Source organism: Alexandromys fortis, unplaced genomic scaffold (assembly GCF_014885135.2).
Source record: "Alexandromys fortis isolate MF-2015 unplaced genomic scaffold, M_Fortis_MF-2015_v1.1 scaffold_197, whole genome shotgun sequence".
NCBI classification, from domain to species: Eukaryota; Metazoa; Chordata; class Mammalia; order Rodentia; family Cricetidae; genus Alexandromys; species Alexandromys fortis.
In genome coordinates, this window is record NW_026068072.1 from 583,930 (window position 1) to 607,392 (window position 23,463).

The following is a 23,463-nucleotide window of genomic DNA, read 5'->3' on the forward strand; positions in this document are numbered from 1 at the left end:
GCTGGATTATTCCAAGGGGGTAAACAGGAACTGCTGGGAGCCTGGGTCAAGGACAGAACCAGGTATCCTTGCCATATTCTGAGGTTTCACCATAGGCCAGAGTTATGACATGAGTTTCTATTAAGGCTTCATGGCAGGATAAGAAAGAATCTTGTTTGAGCAAATCCTGCATAGTCTCACATCCCTGGTCCTTTAGCCTGCATATATCACCTCCCCTGACGCTTCAGTGTCCACGAACTCACCTCCCTGGTCCTTCAGTCTGCGTAGATTGATCTCCCCTGGCCTTTCAGCCTGTGTGAACACACGTTTTCTAACACCCCCCCCCCTCCCGCACACATGCTCGTACACCATTACCCTTTTCCACAGCTCCCATAGAAGAGGTGGAGTCCCTGGGAGGTGAGCAGGAGCTACAGGACATGCACCATATCTGCTGTCCAAAGTTTATGACCCCTTTCAGCTAGACGTCTCAGAAACTGTTCTACACATTATTTTACACACTGCCCGTGGGGACAGTCACACGTCACACACTGCCCGTGGGGACAGTCACAGGTCACACACTGCCCGTGAGGAACAGTCACACGTCACACACTGCCCGTGGGGACAGTCACAGGTCACACACTGCCCGTGAGGAACAGTCACACGTCACACACATGTAGGCCCAGGACTTCGTAGCACTGCATCAAGACCCAAACCCCAGCCATCTCTTCTCTGCGGGCCGTGCTTTATTCTAAGTTTTCAGACCAATGCCATGTGGCTACAGGGCAGCACTGACGTGTCGGGACTCTGCTGAGCACTGTCTGTTCGTCTGATTGCTAACGTTAAAACACAAAGCTCCCGAAACACACTGGCTACCAGACTAGCTGACCAGAGGTACAGGGTGCAGGAGCACTGCACTGGGACCAGACGACTCATTTGTCCTTGTCCAGATGAACGCTCAGACAAACAGTTCAAATTGCCGGGTGGTGGTGGCGCACGCCTTTAATTTCAGCACTTGGGAGGCAGAGGCAGGCGGATCTCTGTGAGTTTGAGATCATCCTGGTCTACAAGAGCTAGTTCCAGGACAGGCTCCAAAACCACAGAGAAACCCTGTCTCGAAAAAACAAAAAAAAAAAAAAACCCAAAACCAAAAAAAACAAAAACAAAAACAAACAAACAAACAAAACAGTTCAAATCCCAAGTAGGGGTGGCAGAAAACTGACAAGAGGCCCAACGCCCCCTTTTGCCAAGTTCTGTGATTATCTGTGACAGAGCTGCTGCGCCTTGGCAGCCCCCCCACCATAAGTGCACATCTGCCACATCTGCATTCACACTGTCTTCCTGAGAACACACAGTCATCCTCCAGTGTCCCTGCTCGCCTGCCCTCGTGTCTCAGTGGGGCTGTCACTACACTCCTAAGAACAGTGGCCAGTGCCTCTGACCTTCCAAGTGATTTTGCAAACAGTAAAACCATCCACTCTTATTTTGCAAATTGAACTTAATACAATTCCAGCCTATGAACTATAACCAGGAAATCCCATTATGGTATTTATGGTCTCTTTCCACCTCAATCTATCTTAATAAATTCTCAGCCTAATTCCGGAGAACCAGAATGAAGTGAGTCTTCTCAAGTGCTGACCTTAAGTGCCGGCTTCTATACTCACTTATTTTCATTGGTAACAGGAATAGTCTTCCCTCCAGGAACCAGCTCATGGCAGACAAGCTGGGGAAGAAGACGGGAGTGATTACTATAGAGTTCTAACAGAGAAGCTGACCACAAAAATGACGGAATTAGGATGCTATGTGTTTGAGAATGATCTTTTTTATTTTTTAATAAAATCTCAGGGCCAAAACATCAACAAGCAGAAAAGGTTTCTCATCTAATCCTTGTCCAAACATGTGCACTAAGACTGCGCAGCAGTGGAAGTCAACATTCGCTGGGAACTAAGAACCTGGAATATGGCTACCTAAAAATTCCATCAGAGCATGAACTTATTGGGGGACAAGATTATATTGCAAGAGACACAGTATCATCTCTGCAACACACACGTGCACACGTGCACACACACTCATGTACACGTGCATACGCACTCCAGGTCAGGCACTGCAGGTGCTTTAGACATTGGATAACCTTTGAGGGGATGCAGGCTGAGTTTGAGCAGCCAGCTCTGCACCAACCTGCTCAGGGTTTCTCCAGAGCAGACCTCAGGCTACATGGACAGAGAGCCTCCTGCAGGGACCTACGAGGAGGGGGCAGAGGACATGGAGAGTCATTTTCTCCTCTGTTCCTGATGACACTGTAACAAGGATGTGACATCCCTAGGGGAACTTCTCCTCAGGTGCTGTCCCTCCACATCAAGTCAGAAACCGCCATTTATATGGCCAGTCCTCAGCAAGGATTTCCAAACTGAGGCTCACAGCTTGTCACACACTAGAACAGGAAGGCTGGGTGGAGGCAGACACTGCCTCAACTCCCAAGATGTGACACAGGCAAAGCATAGGCTCTGTAGGAGCTGGCTGAGGTAGGCATGCAAAAGGCCAGGCTGGCAGAGAAGAAACAGGAAAGCCTCCCTCCTGGCCAGGCGACAGACAGATCCTCAGGGGCAGACTGCTGAGGGAAAGTACATAAATTGGCAGGTCTAAAGACTGGAAGAAGTCTGCCAGATCAGCTCACATACCTGACCCATGACATCTTCATCGTAAGACAGTGTCAGCCCGAGGTCAGCGATGTCCCCATCATAGCGCTGAGGAAACAGAGAGAAAGCACTGGAGCTTGTATGGGTAGAGGTGGAGGTCTTCCCTCCTTGAGAGGCCACGGACAGCTACGGGCCCCACCTTCCGGCAGAGGTCCCTTGTCATGTGGATGGAGGAGGCTGTGAGCCTCAGCTGGGAGAGGGACCAGAGGGGAGGGGTAGGCACGCTCCAGGTCTCAGTGACTGGAAAGGTGTACCCTAGCTGGTGTTGTTGGCTGTGGTTTCACACTGGTGCTCAGCACTGACCTTGATAGAGGTGAGGTTTTTATAGAACTCTGAGTCCAGCGACGGGAGCTCATCCACAGAACTGTAGAAGATGCTGTGGTGGTGCCCAAGCATCTGGCTCAGGAAGAAAGAGGCAAAGGGTACGTCCACCACGATCCCCTAGAAAAACCAGGAGAGCAGAACTCAGCTATCGGCCAGGCAGCTTGGCCTGTAGGTGCAGCCTGAGGCCACCAGTGGTGCCTACATATCAGTCTGGAGCTGTACCTCCCGCCATCTAAGAAACGACCTAGGGATCTGGAGAGCAACGGTCTTGGGCACAGACCCTGGATCCATGTAGCGCAGGGGTGAGGCCTCAGCTCAGCAGCTCATATCCTGAGTGTCCATGGCCAGATACCAGGAGTTGTGAGGGACTCCCCTGATGCCCAAAGAAGCCCCAACTACCTTGACCCGTGAGCTGAAGGAGCAGAAGCCACAACAGACCTGAGATGTGGACCTAGTGCCATGGTATGGCCCTCACCAGGGATGACAACTCAATCACACAGCTTTTCCTATGCCCACTTTACCAAAGAAGTAACAGGCTCATAGGAGGAAGGTGCCCACTGCATTGCTGGCCACAACTATCTTTCTGCTCTCATCTGCTGACTCCCAGAAACCTCCGTTTTGTTCTGAAGTTGCCACTCAGATGCCAGATTCCAGCACTGGGCTGGGGTGTCAGCGGCAGAAATTGCTAAGCAAGCACGTGGAGTTCTGGCTCCACCCACAAAACAGACGACGTGCATGCCGTCTCTCACGTGTCACTGCGTGGCTTTCAGACAGGGGTCTCTCTGTGTAGCCCTGGCTGTCCTGGAACTCACTCTATAGACCAGGCTGGCCTTGAACACACAGAGATTCCAGCCTCTGCCTCCTGAGTGCTGGGATTACAGGGTGCGCCACCATGCCCAGTTCCTGGGCATCACTTCAGTTTGTCGCATGCCCCTCTGAGGGCCTACCTCATATACAGCCTTTCCCAGCATCTTCCCCACAAACTCGAAGAGCTGCAGGTAATTCTCGTGGATGTAGGATGTGGGTGAGGGGTACAGCCTCTCATCTCCACTGGTTGTCTGTCAGGAGAAAGGACAGGAGAGGTGGGAGTTAAGGGGCTACCTTACTCCACATGGGTTCTCTGTGTCTGACTGCTGCCAGCCCCGTGGGTGTCCCCTTGCCCACCTTGAACAGATTGAGTGCTGGATCAAATACCCTCTTGATGATCTCCTCCAAAAACTCCTTAAAGACTCCGTCCTGGTCGATGCCGGCTTCGTCCACCCCAAGGTCATTGACAAACTTCACTCGGATTACACCCTTCATGGCATGCTGGGAAAGCTGCCGGAGCTGCTCGTAGCCATCCTTCCAAGACAGAATTTCAACTGTGAGGAGCGCCGCGTCCGCAAACCCAGGAGTCTAATCACGCAAGTCAGGACACCGGCCCACAGGAGGACATTTGATGGATATGGCTTCGCACTCCTTGGCACGAGGAGACTGCCCCCAGGAGGACAGAGAGTCAGATGGGGTAAATTAGAAAGAGTTGTGCTAGCGCTGGCCACCAAAGGTGGAGGAATCTGGAACAAGATGAAGCTCTCTCCCTTCTTTAATGGTCAGAGTATCTTTTAGCTCATGTAAGAGTCAGGCTTAAAGACAGAGTAAAACGAAAACCCAGGCCCTGGTGCTGAAGGCAACTGTGGGGAGGGGGCAATTGGGCCGGCTTTTTGTACCAGAAAGCACCCCTCGCAGCAGAAATACGGTGGCGGTAGACAAGGCGGGGCCCAAAGCCCCGGTGCAGCAGTGACACTGGGTCTGTACACAGGTAGGAACAGCGCTGGGAGAACTCGGCGCACGCCAGGCCCCCGGTGTGAGCCTCGGCTCAAGGCTAAGAACAGGAAGTACAACTCGGCTCAAGGCTAAGAACAGGGTGTCTCCTATCCAGAGTGCCACACACACGCTCCCAGTCTACTCAAACACAGGTGCTGCCTAGTTTTCTGTCACCCTGATAAAAGCTATCGTCATCTGAGGAGGGAACTCACCCAAGAAATTATGTCCATAAGGGTTGGCAGTAGGCAAGCCCTTAGGCTATTTCCTTAGCTTGTGTTGGGTGGTGCCATTCTTGGGCTGGCAGTTCTGGGAGCTCTAAGACAGCAGGCTGAGCAGGACGTGGGCAGTAAGCAACTCTCCACCTGTGGCCTCTGCATCCGCTGCTGCCTCCAGGTTCCTGCCCAAGTTCAGTTCCTGCCCTGCTTTTCCTTAAGGGACTGTGATCCAGGATATGTCAGCCAAATAAAGCCTTTCCTCCTCAAGTTGCTTTTGGTCATGGTTTGATCACAGCAACAGCGACCTAACTAAGGCAGACGCCTCTGGGTTCTCATCTGCAGAGGTTTCCCTTGCAACTGACTGTCACTAAGAGTGTCCTAGTGTCTGGGTGCTGAGGTTCTTATCCTGGAGCAGTACAGCCACACTCAGCTGACATGACAGACCACATCCATGGCAACTACTCATCCATTCATGGACTGTCCTGGCTGCCTTTGACACAAAGCCAAGGAACACCCTGGTGGCACATGAGCCCTATTTTGGGGTACCCTTGCTACCTTCCTGTCATGCTTAGTGATGCACAAGTCCCTCCTCTGGTGTCTCTGTGTCTTGTCAGAGGCACTCTTAAGGTTGGCGAGCCAAGGAAGAATGACCTTCATTATCCCCAGGTCACCTGTGGAAACAGGAAGCCAGCTGCGGGCAAGCACACGTGACAGGTAAGCACAAGCAAGCACTCAGAAGGCTGAGGCAGAATCACTGTGAGTCCGAGACCAGACTGAGTTACAGAGACCCTACTGGAAAGCAAACAAAACCACCCATCCTGAGAACAGCTAAAATGAAACAGGAGACCAAGTTGTTTCACAGCTGTGGCAGCACTAAAAGCACCGCGAACCGGCACCTGGGCATGACCGACCCAGAGGACAGGTGGAGGCTCTAGCATGCTCCTGGGGATCTGAGAACTTCTCTGGTTTGTTCTAAGTCCTGGCAGCAGGCATGTGGCATTGTGGGGATTTAATACAACGACACATACAATGTTCTTAGCCTGCATGTGGCGGGGCTCAAGAACAACCTGCTAGACATAGACTCATTCCTGCTTGATCCTAGCCACACCAGCCTCCTCAGACATACCCCTGCCCTGTGGGTGCACACCCCTGACCCGTGGGCCCTGCTGTAGTTATGTGAGGTTCACACACGTGCTCCCCAGGACAGAGTCAGCATCCTCTCAGGCTTCCCAACACACTGAAGTGGAGGATGGTGAGCAGGTCTGGCTACCAGAGCATGCTCGATTCACGTGGTCTCAGATCTGCCTGACAGGACAAGGGATGAGGGGCAAGGGCATGTCCGAGCTTCCCCCAGTCCTGAATAACTCAACAAAAGACTAATTCACCTAAAGGAGTATTTGTGCAGGATGATGAAACCCACTACAAGTGTGGCCTCACATCCAAGCTAGGGAGGTGTCAGACATCAGCTCTTGATGTCCCCTGTGTCCACAGCAAAGCCCAGCCTCGTGAGAACTGGGATCCTGGAATAAAGGGCCCTCTCATATTATAATTCAGGTTCACAACACAGTATGCTTTCGTGGAACACAAAGAGGAACACGGGCTTTGCCTAAGTTAGAGACTGTCTCCTGTGACACCCCCGAGGGGTGATTTATCCCTGCAGAGTTGGTGCTAGGTGACCGTCCCTTCAGCAGTGGTACTTGAGGGAGGAGCCAAGGAGCCCCACTCCCAACACACACCACAGTCCACATCTCCCAGTTTTTCCAGAAGGTGGGTGCTGGTCATACCTGATGGGGAAGGATTGAGATTCCAGAGACAGAGCAGCTATACCCAGTTCTGATGAGGAAAGTGCTAGACACTTTTAACACAGGAGTCAAAGCAGAGGCTACTGGTGGCCACAGCGTGGCCCTCAAGGCACCTGACAAAACTTAATTAGTTCACAATGTAACAGGTCTGAAGCTTTACATTAAGGCCCTGAATTTGGGGATCTTCTCTTAAAAATCCTAAACCCTCTGGAACTCAATGTGGCACGATATTTGATCACACAGTGAACCTCAAGATTACATTATTTACTGGAAAAATCTGTTTCTAGTTGTGGCGTGGCTCAGCCCTAGCACACACCTTTAATCTCAGAGCTTTCTGTTTATTATAAACAGAATTAAATAAAGGCGACCATAGGTCAAGAGGCAGAGCGAGCAACCAGATGGCAGGAAGTAAATAAGAAAAAGCCATGGAGAGCAAGAGGGAGTCAGGAGGACAGAGAGAGACACAGAGGAAGCAGAAGGGAGGGACATTTATTTAGAGTTTTTTGTTTGTTCGAGATGGAAAGGAGAAAAGAAGTTTTTCAGGGATGCTAGATGGGGAGGAAGGTCAGCTGGGTGCTTCCCCTGCCTCTGAGCTAGCTGGCTTTTATCCAGCATCTGGCTCCTGAGTGTTCACTGGTAAAGCCAATGATTGAGATTAAAAAAAAAAAAAACAAAAAAACTCACAAGTCCACATGGCAAGTCGGGAGACATGGAGCATATGTGTATCTTTGGAGTGACTGATAGCCACCCTCTTGCTCACCCATTTCCCCAACACCAAAGCCTGATGTTAGCTAACATCAGTGAACAGCTGCCCACTGCCTCATGAAGGTTGACAGACGGCCACATCCTAGAGCACTGGGCTGGAGCAGTGGGAGTGACAGATAGGACTTCTCCTTGTTCAAACATTCACTGAGGCACACCCAGCCAACCCTGCTTGTACCTGACCTTGTTTCTATTTTTGGTCAGTGCTGGGGATGGTACTTAGAGCCTTGCAAATGCCAGGCGGGTGCTCTACCACTAAGTCACACCCTCTACATCCTTACCTTTAAGAAGGTAAAGATACGAATTGTTGTACTTGCTACTTTTTAAACTGCTCCTGAAAACCAAAAGTGCTGGGAGCTAAATAAGTTATCCAGCAAGCAATGGCACACACATGCTGACCGAGAGGAGCTACTGTGCCATAGCACATGCAGGTGGCTGGTGACGTGGCCGCCACGCACAGGCAGGACACACAAATGACAGTGTGGACAGAGCATGACGAAAGGTCTGAGGAACAACGTGACAAGTGAATCGAGTTAAGCTCTATGAAAAATGAAGACCTGGCCAGGCAGGAGGCAGAGGCAGGTGAATCTCTAAGGGTTAGAGGCCAGCCTGATCTACAGGGCAAGTTCCAGGGCAGTCAGGGTTGTTACAGAGGAAACCCTGTCTCAAAAAAACAAAAGCAACCAAAAAAAAAAAAAAAAAGAAGAAGAAGAAGAAGGAAGACTGTGGCTTGTCACCAGCACTGTCGGCAGACACAGCAAGGCTGTGGATAATCAGCTTATGGGGATGCGTGGCACACAGACGGCACACACATCCTAGGCCCTCAGTAAGGCCCTCAAAATACAGCCAGGGTGAGATCTAGTTTCTGCTTCCCAGAGGACATGTCTTCACAGTACGCTTCCACATACCTTTCTGCTCACCTCAAAACACATCAAGATACCGTGAAACTGTGACAGAGACAAAGTGCGTAAGGACAGGGCAGCTACTTCTAACTTGTGAGGCCACAGAGTGGTAGCCCGGACAGGGTGGCTTACTTGAATCTGTTGTATCCACAGAGGCCCTTGAGCTCTGCGATGAGTATCTGCATGGTTCAGACAGGGTACAGCCTGCACTGTCTGCACCACATCTCAGAAGTGAGTCTGAGGACATGCTGGCCAGAACCATGGTGACAGCACAGACCTGGGAGAGGCAGGGCCGTCACTGCATGAGCTTGTTTGTGCCCTTGTCTCACAGAGGTATTAGGAATCTGTGTTTCCCTAGGTGTTGGGGGCTGCAGACCCCTGGCCCCTTGACTTTCTTTGCCTGCCTCAGACCCTTTGCCTGCTGGAGTGAACTGAGCAAAACAGCTTGTTTACCTGTGCCTGCAGCTGCTCTGAGCACAAGACCTTGATGGCAGGAGAGTGGGTTCTGGTGAGGCCTGCAGCTGAAAGATCTCTATATAAGCTTCCCTGAAGCACAATAAACTTGGCATTCTTTTTTTTTTTTTTTTAAAGATTTATTTATTTATTATGTATACAACATTCTGCCTCCATGTATGCCCATATTCCAGGAGAGGCATATAATGAGATCTGGTGACTCATTATAGTCTCATTATAGATGACTGTGAGCCACCATGTGGTTGCAGGGAATTGAACTCAGGACCTCTGGAAGAGCAGCCAGTGCTCTTAACCACTGAGCCATCTCTCCAACCCTAAACTTGGCATTCCTGTATCAAAGATGACCCGTGTCCCCATGTCTCTGTCTGTCTGTGTCTGTATGTTTTTGTTTTTTTCTTTTTTTTTGGTTTTTCGAGACAGGGTTTCTCTGTGGTTTTGGAGCCTGTCCTGGAACTAGCTCTTGTAGACCAGGCTGGTCTCGAACTCACAGAGATCCGCCTGCCTCTGCCTCCCGAGTGCTGGGATTAAAGGCGTGCGCCACTACCGCCCGGTGTGTCTGTATGTTTTTAAATCTCCAGCCTAGTTCCCAGCTCGTGTACCATCCCGTAGTGCAGGCGCTACAGGTGGAGACTCCCAGCAAGATCGGGAATTGGGGAGACGTTGGGAGATGGCCCTTGGAAGATTGGCCAGCAAGCCTGTAAGAGATTGATGGTGAGGGTGGATTGAAGATGGGTGCCAGTAATTCTGTTCAGGTATTCATCGGTCAATTGGTGGATCTTTCAGAGAAGCAGGGCACTCCTGTTAAAACTGAGCCAGCACAAGAGTTTATTAAGATGGTTTTAGAACTTAGTCCCTTGTTTTCACAGGCAGGGGGGTTAATATTACTGATTGGGAGCAGGTAAAAGCTGACCTTCAAAAAGCTTTGAAAGAGCGAGGGCCAGAAGAATTTCCCATGGAAATATTTTTGATTGCTCTTAGAGGGAGCCGAGGTGGAGCTAGACCAAAGCCTTGTTTTCAATGCAGGCAACCAGGACATTTTAGAAGGAATTGCCCTGCAAGTAGCGGGGCGGGTAGTCAGCCCAGGAGAGATCAGGTATTTGCCCGAAATGTCAGAGGGGGGCTCATTGAGCTAATGAGTGCCGTGTTAGAACTGACACTCAAGGAACTCTCCTTCCTGTGTAGGGAAACAGGAGGAGGGGCCTGCCCCGGACCCCCAAAATGCAAGTATACAGGGCAATAAGTGGACCAGCTGCTCCTATCAGATTCATTCCTCAAAGAAACACCTCACTGTCCATGACCTTGTCCGAGGCACCCTAGGAAGTGCCAGACTGGACCTCTGTGTCTCTGCCCGGGCAGTATTGACCCCACAAATGGGTGTGTAGGCGTTGGGGACTGGAGTATTTAGACCTATTCCAGAGGGGTCGATAGGAACAGTCCTGGGAAGAAGTAGTTCAGCACTTAAAGGGATTAAAATTTTACCAGGAATTATAGACTATGATTATACTAGAAAAATTAAAATCATGATTGAAGCTGGGGTGGGAGTCCTTGTCATCCCTCAAGGAACGAGAATAGCTCAACTAATATTTTCACTCTACTAATCCATTCCTAAAACAAGAACGAGGGAAGGAAGGGGTCTGGCTCCACAGGACTCTCTGGAACTTTTTGGGTTTCTGGTTTAGATAACCGTCCCACACTTACGTTAACAATCAATGGGAAAAAGTTCAAAGGTCTTTGGGATACAGGGACTGATTCTTCTGTGATCTTTAAAAAACATTGGGGGGCTGGAGAGATGGCTCAGTGGTTAAGAGCATTGCCTGCTCTTCCAAAGGTCCTGAGTTCAATTCCCAGCAACCACATGGTGGCTCACAACCATCTGTAATGAGGTCTGGTGCCCTCTTCTGGCTTGCAGGCATACACACAGACAGACTATTGTATACATAATAAATAAATAAATATTAAAAAAAAATAAAAATAAAAAACATTGGCCCATGGCCTGGCTCTACAACCAGCCTCTACCATTACAGGGGGTAGGAATGAATGGCCAGTTCTCCAGAGTGCAGTACCCAATAGGAAGGTTATAAGGGCATTTTTAGACCATTTGTCCTGGAACACCTTCCCCTCAATTCGTGGGGAAGAGATACTTTGCAAACTATGGGGGCAGTTCTGACCGCTGAACCTGTGCAGCATACGTTAGCCTATCAGTAGGATATATGTTGCTAAGGTTCTTTCCCCCTTGGAAACAGCAGGAAACATAGCCAGTACCTCTGCAGTTCATGAATTGTTGACTAACATTCAATTACTTTTGTAGAAAAGATCTCATAAGATTTATATTGGTCACCTTTGGGCACATTCTGGCTTACCTGGCCCTCTTAGGTTGTTCAAGTGACCTATGCTCTCTTAATCTCTCTGCCCCAAGATTCCTTGGCCTCCGCCCAGTGGGTTCATGATAAAGTCCATCTTAATGTTACGTCTTTGAGGCTCACATATAAAATTTCTAAGGAGCAAGCTCTTAAGATTGTTAAAGCAAGTCCTTTGTGTGCAGAACTTGCTCCTGTTTCTTATCTACAAGTTAATTCTCAGGGCCTTTTGCCCAATCATATCTGGCAGATGGACGTTACTCATGGGGCATCTTTTGGCAAATTGGGATTTGTACATGTTTCTGTGGATACTTATCCAGGCATGCTCTTTGTCTCCTCCCATTCAGGGGCAAAGGTGAAGGATGTAAAAAGCCATTGGCTCCAAGCTTTTGCCTACATGGGGCCCCAACATTGATTAAAATGGACAACAGACCAGCTTATTTCAGTAAAGGCTTTCAATTATGACATCCTTCATAAGACAGGAATTCCTTACAATCCCCAGGGACAGGCTATTGTAGAATGGGCTCAGCGAACTCTCAAAGACTATATTCACAAAACAAAAAAGGGAGAGTATAGTACTCCCTGGGCTATCCTTTCTAATGTTCTATACATATTAAATTTTCTAACGTTTGAATCACATACTCAAACATTGGCTGCTCAGCAGCACTGGCAGCCCTGTGGCTCTACTCATCCGATGACACAGTGGAAGGATGTGTTGACTGGAGCATGGAAGGGGCCTGATCCAGTTCTCACTTGGGGGCGTGGAAGTGCATGTGTGTTTCCACAGGATATTGAAAGCCCCATTTGGGTTCCTGAACGACTTGGGCATCCTATGGATGGTTCTCCTGACCATCAGCCATGGGCGACAGGTACGATGGGCCCTGGTCAGGAATCTGCTGGTGCTGATAGTCCCATGTGGCCATAGTTCCTTTCCATTGACTGGACTACAGAACAGCCAAGGCTGTGGTGGCCGCTACTGTCACCACTGTGGCCTCTGAGACACCTCAAATTGCTACCAGTCAGACGACTGCTGTGGTTAGCACTGTTGATCCCCTAGCCAGACAGGTTGCCACTGCTTTGGAGGTCCAGAATTCCCAATATAACTTTCACCAGGGCATTTTTCAGTTTGAGCTATAGTTCTCCCTTTATAAGAACAGTCGGAGCATGCAGTTGGCTGCTCCCTTTCCTTTCATTATATTTGTGCCACGCCCATGCCAGTCCAGCCACTCCCATACAGCCTAGGATGGCTGAACAGCTAGGAACTCCTGTAGCCAGAGGGCTTCTGTTGCTCTGCCTCTACAACAGGCGTCAGCAGCAGTGATGTAATATCACTATTTGCCCAAGAAAGTGAGCTTCCTCCAAGAGCAGTATGGGTTAGCAGGCTATGGAAAGACCAGTGAGCCAGAGAGAGGTAAGACAGGAGCCTGTCACAGTCAACCTAAGAGAGAGGCCTTGCGTACTGAGGTAAGTGTAATTTATGACAGGTAAGTGTGAATCTGTGCTTCTGCAACCCAAGACAGGCCTGGTCTAATTATATAGAAAAAGGGGGAGCTGTTGGGGGCTGCAGGCCCCTGGCTCCTTGACTTTCTTTGCCTGCCTCAGACCCTTTGCCTGCTGGAGTGAACTGAGCAAAAACAACTTGTTTATCTGTGCCTGCAGCTGCTCTGAGCACAAGACCCTGATGGCAAGGGAGTGGGTTCTGGTGAGGCCTGCAGCTGAAAGATCCTGAGAGCTGGTATGTGGCTATCAGTTAAGGATCCCTATATAAGCTTTCCTGGAACATAATAAACTTGGCACTCTTGTATCAAGGATGACCCATGTCCCCGTGTCTCTTGTCTGTCTGTCTGTGTGTGTTTTTAAGTCTCCAACTTAGTTCCTGGTTTGTGTACTGTCCCACAGTGCAGGTACTACACCTAGGTCCCTCACAGGGTCCAGGAAGACACCAAAGCCCCCAGCACTGAGGACATGCTAGATTGAGCGGCTACCCTACCCAGCTGATTGGCTAAACAACCCTTCCTGCTCTAAGAGCCTCGCTCTGAGTTTTTATACCACGGAGCGACAAGAGGGTCTGGAAGCAGCAGCCACCCACTAGATCCACCCCACAGAGCGCTCTTTGCCATGAGTGGTCACTCACCTCCAACATCCGGGACCTGCGGATAGTAATATGTGTGACGTGAGGAGAGGCAGAGCTGGTTTCCACAAGTCCCAGCTTCTCTTTCTCCTTGGTAACCATATTTCGGAACAGGAGGACTCGCTGAAAGTGAGCAAAGGTGGGACCAGAAACAGGGTCAACAACTGATGTCAAAACCGAAACAAAACAAAATCACTTATACAAAATGGCCAACACTCAAGTCAACTGAGACGGGATGAGAACAGGATGCCCTGTGTGCTATGGTTCAGAGGTGTCCTGTGAGAACATGCACACTCCCCAAAACACCTCTGGGAATCAGCTAAACTGGCACCAAGACAGATGCCTTTCAGAGAGAGGTGCCTGGCCACAACTGGAGTCCAGCAAGAACCAGTGCCATCGAAACCACTCTCATATGGTCAATAGCCATCTCAGAAGCCCAGGGGCACCGCCAGTCACACAGGCTGCTTTTGACAGATGTGCCTGGTCTAGAGGAAATCAATATTATGATTTCAGACACAAAAACCATTTGAAGACAAATGTTCTGACTGTCAAATATAAAAAACGAACCTGCACTATAAAGATGCTTGGCCTTCCTGCCTGCTTCCTGTGTTCTCAGACCTGCCACACAGCAGGTTCTCAGGCACCGTTCAGAGAGAACCCGTCTTCTCAGCCCTAGGGCTCTGACAAGCACCTGCATCTTAGCAAGAGACTCAGGCTGGCCTCTATCTCCTGGCTCCAAATGGGAGCTGGGGGCTGCAGAGAAGAGTCTGGTTCTCAGCACCCACACAGAACCAGCCTAGATGGATGTCCAAGCAACATGTGCAATTCTATCCAGCGGTAAAGACTGCGGTCACATCACTGGAAGGAAAATGGGTAGGCGTGGGGACCATCCTGTTAGGGGAACTCTGCCAGATGTGACCAAGGTGTTTTCTTCCACATGTGGAGTCTGGATTTAAATACATATCATATATGTATGATACAAAAGCAGAAGGGCGGGGTGGGGAAGAGGAAGGGGGAGGTGTGGAGGTAGGGAGGGGGAAAATGGCAAAGGAGAAAACAACATAAAACAGGTAATAATGACACTCCATTTCATTTAATCCTTATAGCACCTCCATCAAGGAAAAACAGTTTTTAAGAAAAAAGCAATTGCCAGTGGCTTCCAAGACAATGTAGGTACTCAGTGGAAGGACTGTCCCTCCATAAGGTACCTGGAATTAATAAAAAGGACCACGCTCCACATCTCATCAGAAGTTCTGAGGGTTCCAAGATTGTGAGGGAGGGAGCAGAGAGGACCCAGTGACCCACTCTCACCTCCCCTTCCTCAGCAGCTTAGGAAACAATATTTAAGTCACATGGGGACGACCCCAACTCTCTAGCAGGGTCACCTGTGATGTGTGGGTAGCGACTATTCCCAGAAGTGGAGCTGGGGAGACAGGGGATTATGGGAGTATTATCAGTCTCTCAGAATCACAGGCAGCCTGTGGCACAGGCACAGATGGCACTGGTTCTTGCTGGGCTCTAGATTTCCATGGAGGATGGAAAGAGGGTCAGGCAACCTTATGCAACGTTTAAGAGACTGGGAAGCTTTAGTGACCACAGCAGACACCTGAGTGAGGACAACTCTCTCCAGGACAGTGGGACAAAGGCCAAGCCTTCACAGCTGCCTTATCCTACCTCAGGCCATCCTGCCCCACAGAAGATGGAAGATTCACAAGATGGATAATAGGCATTGCAAATCTTAGGAGACTCAACCTTGGATTAGAGACGCTAACTTTGGGGGCTGTTCAAAGGCAGAGAGCAGACATCACCAAGCAGTAGGAAGTTAAAGGTGAGGAGGGGTGCACCATCCCTTAGAGAACACAGCACAGGATGGCTGGCTTCACCAAGCTGTGGAATTTCTAGGAGAGGTGCATGTGCCCCTCTGTGTGCATGAGAGAGACTGTGTGTGGTCTCTCAGGGAGGACACACATGCCTAAGTAATCTCCAGGAGATTCCCCCATTCCTAAGGCCTGTCCATGAAACAGCCACATTACTGGCACACCACTGCGAACAAAGTATTACAGTAAAGCCAGAGAGCAGTAAAGACTCAGTATCTCCAAAGAGCAAGAATTACGAACACTTCATCTCTGCTCTTTTCTAAATATGTATCTGTTGGGGGAGGAAAGAAAAGGAGCCTTTTCTGAGGGGGCTTGAGGGACACGGAACTGCCCCAGTGTTCAGCATATCCCGGAAGCTCCTACCATAGTGTCTGGCCCTTCCCAAGGCTTTTGCATGCTCTCTTCCTAGTGCTCTCTGAAAAATCCCTGGGCTCCTCCCCTTCTGCCTTGGTGCCCTGCCGGGCAGATCCCTGTTGCCCAGGGGTAACTGCTTACAGACCTGCCTTTGTCTGTCTCCCTAAGCTGGGGTGGCTCTCCCAGGCCGAGACCTGTCTTCCCCTCCAGCCTTCTTGATGGTGAGTGTAACGTCTGGCCTCTGTCATCACCCTCCTCTGGCTCGACCGCTCTGGCTAGCCTGTTTTAACGTTCTTGCTTCTAGTCGGTCCCCACACGATGGCCAGAGCTCTGAGCGGGGCCTCAGTTCTGGACTAGCCTCGGGCTTTACAAGGCTCTAGCTTCATTTCCGACTCCATCCTTCATATTTTCTCTCATTCCAGGCCTTGAAGCTTTGCCCCTCACTTCCCTGTGAGCTGAATATATATCATTTGTATTGTTTCTGAGTTAGAGCAAACCAAATACCCTACTTCATTAGAAAATACTTACTGATTAGATGTAGATGAAATCTAAGTTAAAAAGTTACTTTAAATCTCACGCAGTGAATCTAAAACTTCATATAATGATCTTATGTAAAACCTAAACTGAAATCCAAGTAATGAGAAAACGCATCAATGGGAGATTGTTGACAATTTATTTTTTAATTAAAATTCTTTTTCACTTTAAAAAAATCAACTAATTACATGTGCTTGTGTGGGTACCTGCCTTGCTGCTGTGTGGAGGTCAGAGGGTAATCTGTTAAGGTTAATGCTTTCCTTCCACCGTGTGTGGAGCCATTTCTTGACCCCTGAGGGCTCCATTACGTCCATGTGCTGGGACTTACACAGCACACAGCTCACATTACCTGACTTCAAACCACCTACGCTGTCTTAGCACAAGCTGCCCGAGTAAGACAGCCCACCACTGCGTGTGAGGGATGAGTGACACCCACAGATATTCCCAATCACAGTGGCGAGGAGCCACAAACAACACGGGGACAGAAGGTACTGAGTCAACTCACGTTCTTGTGAGGAACGACATGGGGGATGTGCTGCAGGATCAGCTGAGCCCTCCTGCGGTCCTTGTCAAGTTCCTGGAAGAGCACCCAAGGCTTGAGATCCCTTCAGGAGACAGACAGACAGATGTGATTACCAAAACCAGAAAAGTCTTTCTAGTGCAGGGCTGGCAATGCAGGACCTGTGGCCAAGTGTGGCTGTCACCTACTTGTGGAAATCTTATGGGAATACAGCCACACCTGTTGAAGCCTATGCACATGGTCTGTAGCTGTCTTGGTGGCACCACAGTGGAGGGAGTGGCTAGGGCCCTGCTCTGTTGTCAGAGCTACAACCATTTCCTGAGACTCTCCAGGTCACTGGCAGAAACGCAGATATGCTCTTGAGTTTAGTTTCTGTCTCAGGGCTCCCCAGCCCACCTTCCCAAACCTGGAAGCAGTTTCTACTCGGTAGTTCTGTTGATAATGTAACTATCGGATCAGCTGGAAGATGAGACAGCTGCTGAGAGTGACCTGGCTTTATCGCCATCAACTGACTGGAGTGACACTGGCGGAAGAGAAGGGACGGCTACGTGACACACCGGACAGGCGCCTCACAGACAAATGGACAGGGTGCAAGAGAGGAGGCAGCTTCTTGCCCTAAGTTCAAATGCCGAGCAGCTGGGCACCTAGGCTGCAGGCGTGAGTGAGGACCCGGGCTTCCCAGCCCTGCCCTACCCCGTGCTCACTTTCGCAGCCAGTGGTCCTCAGGAGCAAAGCGCCTTCTGCAGTCTCGCTCATACAGCACCATCAGCCACCCGTGGACGGACTGGAACAGCTCCAAGGTCTCACCCTTGGCGTTCTCTATATAGCAGACAGGAGGGGTCAGAGTTGGTGGGCAGTGCTCAGCATGACAGGCCTGAGCTCTGGCACTTGCTTCAGTGGGACCACAGGCTCTCGGGAGCGTTCTAAACGCCCCTAGGAATCTTTCAGGGAAGTCACCCATGCTGCATTCCAAGAATGCAGCATCCAGAATGCAGCATCCAAAGGCCCTTTTCTCTAAGGAGCTTTGGATTGAACTAGCAGAAACATATTAGATTGTAGACTTGCCCACAGCAGGCTCCATCCCCATGGAAACCAAAGTGTGGATGTAAAGGGCATTTCAGTGCAGAGCTCATCACTAGTAACAACCCCAAGTGCACAGCCTGAAGGAGCCAGCAGAGAGACCTCTGCAACCACGCTATCTCATGAGCGCACCCAGCCATGTAAAGACGGGCATTCTCTACCACCTTTAAAGCCGAGACACCTGCAGCTAAGGGTACAGACTGGCTGCATGAGGTAGCACCAAAGAACGCCTTCGCCTTACCTACGATTCCGTCCCAGATCATCTTAAACACGAAGGAATTGAGAAAAGAGGAGATGGTGACTAGCTCTTCCAGCTTGAATGAGATTTGTTCTTCATACACTTCAATGTCATCAAGGATGCTACACGGGGCAGAAAACTATTCAGAATTTTCCATTGAAAAACAGAAACAAATGAGACTCAGCTGTCTTCTAGACAAAACAAACAAGGTGAAGAGAGCACTGGCTTTTCAAGGCACGTCCTGCACGGCTTGCAGACGAAATGGCATGATGTCTAAGATCGGCCCAGAGAAAGCCAGGGGAGGGGAGCTACTGGCTGTCTAGATGAAGCAAGCTGGCCATGACCTAGGGATAGCTCTTGAGGGCTTGCTAATCTTCTCTACCTTCTGTTTATACTTGAAATTGTTCAGAGTAGGATGACAGACAGAACAGTAAGTTCTACTCAGAGCCTTTCCCATGGAGGCCTGACACATTCTCCCCAGGCCTCATCCGTGCCTGACCATAAAGGAGTCTTGAATCAGTCGCAGCACTGTGAAACCAGATCCCACGTCTCGGAGAGAGACCACTAGTCACTAGTGACAACAGTGAGCAAGTGAATGTTTGAAAGAATGTATGAATGGATGGATGGATGGATGGATGGATGGATGGATGGACGGACATGACACAACTCAACTGAAAATGTACGGAACCCTCTCCACTTGCTTTAGAATACAGCTCAGTCCTGGGTTAGCCTTGTCTCATCCATTAGTGTTCTTATCCTGGTCAGTAGACCCCTTCCTTTAGGGCACCTAGTCAGCTAACTACATGTCCTGAACCCTCTTGATATAAGATCTTCTAGTCTATACGGCGCTGCCTGAGGTCCATTCTAGATCTTTGGAGAGAGTGGAAGACAGACAGCAGCAAATGCAGAAGGGAACATGAGGATTCTTGCAAATGTCCCAGGCTGCCTGACTGCGTTCTAAACAATGCCTTCTCTTAGTTACTCTGTGTGGTAGGTGACATTACCTCCATCCCACCAATGAGGAAAGAGGTCAACTAGACTTGTCTAGAGTCAGCTTGAGGACTGGGCGGTAAGCACTCAGCACCAATTATCTCCTATAATCCCTAAGGCGCCCTACGCACGCCTCAGAGCTGGGTGCTGGAATTACTTCATTTATAGATGAGGAAACTGGTGTCTCAGTAAACTCTGAGTCTGGAGTTTTCCTGTAATTACCTAGAGTGAATAAATGGCTGAGGTACGGTTTGAACACCAGAGACCGCAGAGGCACAGCTGCTGCTCTGGAAGTACCTAGCAACTACTGAACACCCGGCACATGCCGCCTGCTTTGTGAATACGGTCTGTTTTTTGTGGTGGGAGATGCAAAGGGCTACGGGTTCTTGCCATGTTGACCAGGCTGGCCTGGAATTTCTGCACTCAAGAGATTTCTCCTAAGTAGCTGTCATTACAGGCATGCATCACCACGCCCAGCTCTTGGCCAGTTCTTAGAATGGCCTGCCACATGGGTGTGGTTACTCGCTTCCCCACACTGTTGATGGTCCCACTGAGTCCTAGTCAGAGCATTCAGCCCCCATCAACATACGTGATGAGATGCCGGGAACAATCACAGAACAGCATCAGCATGGCCAGGAGCTGCTTGGACTCTCCAGTGTCATTGTTCAGGCATTCCAAGAAGAGCTTTAACCCTCCATGGGGCCCCAGCTCACAGATAAATGCCCACAGCTTGGGCAGCAGGTCATCAAGGTACGTAAGGCCTGGAAAAGGAGAGAAACCCAAGCTTCAGGTGGAGACTTCAGCTGGTCTGCTATTTCTTTCTTTCCATTGGAAAAGCACAACACTTAAAGCAGTGTGTGAGAGACGGGCCAACAGGAAAAGCCTTTCCACCCTAAGGGTCACAGCAGCAAGGGCAGCTGACCCTGGGTAAGGATGCCCACAAGCGAGACTCCACAGTGCAAAGCTCTCGAGCACACCCGCCCGCAAAGCCCAGCGCAGCTCTGCCTTATAAGAGGAGTTGAAGCGTGGCGAGGCTCAGTTACTGTCCCTATCCCACGGATGGAGTCAGAGCCAGAGAGAGAACCAGGGTCTGTCTGACACAGCAGCCCTGTTTTAAGTCGGGAAACCTGCTGTGGGATGTCTTTCTGCATGCTGTGAATATGTCTTATTACCAGTGGTTAATAAAGAAGCTGATTTGGCCAATAGCCAAGCAGAAAAGAGTCAGGTGGGAAATCCAAACAGATTCAGGGAGAAAAAGGGCAGAGTCAGAGAGATGACAGCAGCTGCTGGAGAAGCAAGGTAACAAGTTCACAAGCCCTGCGGTAAAATACAAACTAATAGAAATGGGTTAATTTAAGTTGTAAGAACTAGTTAATACTAAGCCTGAGCTAATAGGCCAAATAGTTTTTAATATTAAGCCTCGGGAACTGGTGGGTGGGACAGACACCCCAGTTACAGAAAGCAGCTAAGGTCAGGCATCTGTTGTTAAAAGCTTGAGACAATTCAATTGATCAGGGTTTAACTGAGCGAAGAATGACTGCACACTGGCAGCACTCAGAGTGCAGCTTCCAGGCCAGCAGGCAGAGTGCATCCCAGCCTGGCACTTCCTTTATTGAACTAGTCTGGTCAGCAGGCTGCGCTGAGTACCTGAGGCTTGCTGCCATGGCTCTGACTCAACTACTTGTCATGGAAGAATTCACACAGGTCAGCTGTTTTCTTGGTCTTCATGGTAAGTAAGAACAGGCCAGGTTTACCTGGACACTGTTATTACACTCAGAGCAGACACAGGAATGAAGGAATTGAATGGATTTGGCTGTGCTCCAACAGAAGAGTATTTGTGACGGTGACAGGCTGGCTTGGTCTATGGGCAGACCCCTGCCTTGAGCAATCTCACAGGCTCACCTGCACTTGGATGAGCTCCCTCCTACCTGCTGCTACACTGAAACCAGAAAAGCAGTGAACGGCTGCAGCAGAGACACCCCAAATGAACCCTTGGAGCAAGCAATAGGTGCAATGGGAACCTTCTAATCTGCTTCCCAGGGATTACAGGGCCTGGACACACAGGCTATATAGACTGGCACACCTCTGGCCAATGCTATGGAAGAGATCAGGAAAGCCTGGGTCAAGGCTCCAGAGTGAGAGCTAAGATGCCCCAGAGAGCAGCAGGCCTGCACTGGACCTGATTCCTCTCAGTGGGGAAGGCACTCTCAGAATTAGTCTCAAGTGAAGCCTGTCTGGGTAAGACGTGCTGCTTGGGGTGGGACTCTGGGAGACTCCCTCAGTGCTACTTAAGGATGCTGACAAGTGAACTAATGACCCGTGAGGAGGCAAAGAGACTATAAGGTGGATGCCGCTTGCTTCCTGTCCAGCACGCTGGCTACACAGGGGCTCATGCGTATGCAAATCATATACAGTGAAGAATTCAAAAGCCTTACAATTTAAAAACACACAGAGAAACAGAGTAATCCTACACTGCACTGGCAAAGATAAAATACATTACTGAACACAAGAAGAAAGCAACTGCCCGTGTGACACACACAGGGAACAAAAGGCCCACAGGTGGTCGCAGGGCTACGTGCTGTGGGCACACAAGGGTGCAGTACGGTCGCACTGCTGTTGAGCCAGGCCAGCTCTGCAACTGTCTTAAGATTACAGAGAAAGAAAGAACTCCATAGCACTTTTATCACAAAGGTGTGAGCCAAGAGATTCATTTTCAGCTTCTGCACAGAAGAATGAGTTTTCTTGTGAGCTCACCTTAAAGAGACAGGTGGTAACCTCAAAATCCTCTCCCGCAAGAACCTCTCAGGTCCCTCAGGTCCTGGGTGCTGTAAATGCCAGGCAGCTCCTGCCCTGTTTTCCTCCCACTAGTTTCTTCTGGGGAGCTGCCCAAGGCCCAACCTTGCTTCCAGCTCAGCAGTGAGGCCACAGAGGAGCTCAGGCTCACACACACCCCTAGTCCTCATGCCCCTAATACCATGTACCCGTGAGAACTACAGATGCACCTTTCAAATGCACATGGAGCCACCTGCTTCTTCTTCATCACTTGTGCTACCAGTGGGGACGACCTGGCATTACTCTGCCAAAAAGAGCAAGTCTCAGTCAGGGTGGCATCTGTGACACCAGACCACCTTCCACAGAGAACTGTGTGGCCCTCAACAGCTGCTGCTGTGAACTGCTGGTCTCCCTGACTCTGGACTATAGGCCCGGGACAGAGACCCTGGCATCCTCAGTGCCCCGCACAGACAAGATGCCAACTACCTGGAGTGAACACACAGGAGTAAACACAGAGCCAGCAGCAGTCAAAGATTTAAAAACACATATACGCAGCCGCCTTCAGCCTTTCCTGAAGCAAATGGCTTCCCAGTTAGAGATATACACCTATACTCAGAAAATCAGTTCATACCAACAATGCCTGGGCTGCCCCTTAAGAGCCCCTGACCCCCAATTCTGTCCTTACAGAAGAGATTTTCTTGCTCAGCTAAAAGAAAATGTGGGGCATATCCACATGATGAGCATCATGCAGCCAATTAAAATGAGGTTTCTGAAGAACTGACATGATAAATGCTTATGGGTGATGAGCAGAAAAGGGTAGGATGAGATGTGTCTGTCTGAGCACACCTATACTGCGTGTGAGCACACTGGGCACAGGTGGGCATCGCTGGGAGATGATGGTGTAAGGCTGTTTACAGTCTTCTCCCTGTCTCTTATCTTTGTGTTCTACTCAGAAAGGAACTTAAAAAAGTTGTACTTTGTAATTAAAGAGCTCGCAAGGGGAACAAGATGGCAGTGCCATGACGAGGCTGGCTTGAGCCATCAGAGACTCACCAATCCCCAACCCTCGGAAAACTGCCTGCCCATTATGGAAGCGGGTCTGACCTGTGAGGATCTGCAGGCGGATCTGCGTGAGAGTCGCCAGTGAGGTCTGGTAGAGCACACAGATGCTGCAGACCTTCTGCACCTCGGCGGAGTCAACGCGCCGGCCCCCGACAGGCCTGAGAATGTTCCGAACCGAAGCCGACTTCTGAAACGCACGTTTGAGGAGACCTGGCACGGAGGGAAGAAGACGCACAGCAGAAATTCAGCCAGCTGCCAGCTCCCACCTGTCGAGGAAGAGCATGGCAAGAACCCTAGTCACGGCAGGGGCGGCGGGGCTGCGGTACAGCCCAATGTGTTCCTTTGAGATGAACTGGGGAAACGCTAACACTGGGCTATCGGTGAAGCCCGGAGACCCGTTCAGATCACACAGTGCTGGTCAGCACAAGGCAGCCAGGTTCAGCTCTCGTGGCATTCTCTGTGTCACAGAACTTTATGAAGACATGGGGTAATGCTGAGGACGATATTAGAGGAGGAGGGATCAGGGGCCAGGCCCAGGCGCTGTGTATGTGTTCTGGAGGCCTCATGTCCTGGCTGAATGGCATTCTGCTTCTG

General features: G+C 50.0%; 1 protein-coding gene across 2 annotated transcripts in view; it reads right to left on the minus strand.

Annotated features, from left to right (window-relative positions):
* The window catches only part of Ube3b (ubiquitin protein ligase E3B), a 53,480-nt gene that overhangs the window by 6,485 nt on the left and 23,532 nt on the right, over nucleotides 1–23,463 (minus strand). For both annotated transcript variants that reach the window (XM_050121093.1, XM_050121092.1), the window contains exons 14-24: nucleotides 22,912–23,079; nucleotides 19,625–19,796; nucleotides 18,049–18,167; nucleotides 17,432–17,546; nucleotides 16,713–16,812; nucleotides 13,446–13,565; nucleotides 4,161–4,337; nucleotides 3,944–4,054; nucleotides 2,976–3,113; nucleotides 2,655–2,720; nucleotides 1,641–1,699 (exon numbers count right to left, since the gene is read on the minus strand). In XM_050121093.1, the coding sequence (XP_049977050.1) occupies nucleotides 1,641–1,699; nucleotides 2,655–2,720; nucleotides 2,976–3,113; nucleotides 3,944–4,054; nucleotides 4,161–4,337; nucleotides 13,446–13,565; nucleotides 16,713–16,812; nucleotides 17,432–17,546; nucleotides 18,049–18,167; nucleotides 19,625–19,796; nucleotides 22,912–23,079 (1,345 nt within the window). The remainder of the gene's footprint in view (nucleotides 1–1,640; nucleotides 1,700–2,654; nucleotides 2,721–2,975; nucleotides 3,114–3,943; nucleotides 4,055–4,160; nucleotides 4,338–13,445; nucleotides 13,566–16,712; nucleotides 16,813–17,431; nucleotides 17,547–18,048; nucleotides 18,168–19,624; nucleotides 19,797–22,911; nucleotides 23,080–23,463) is intronic.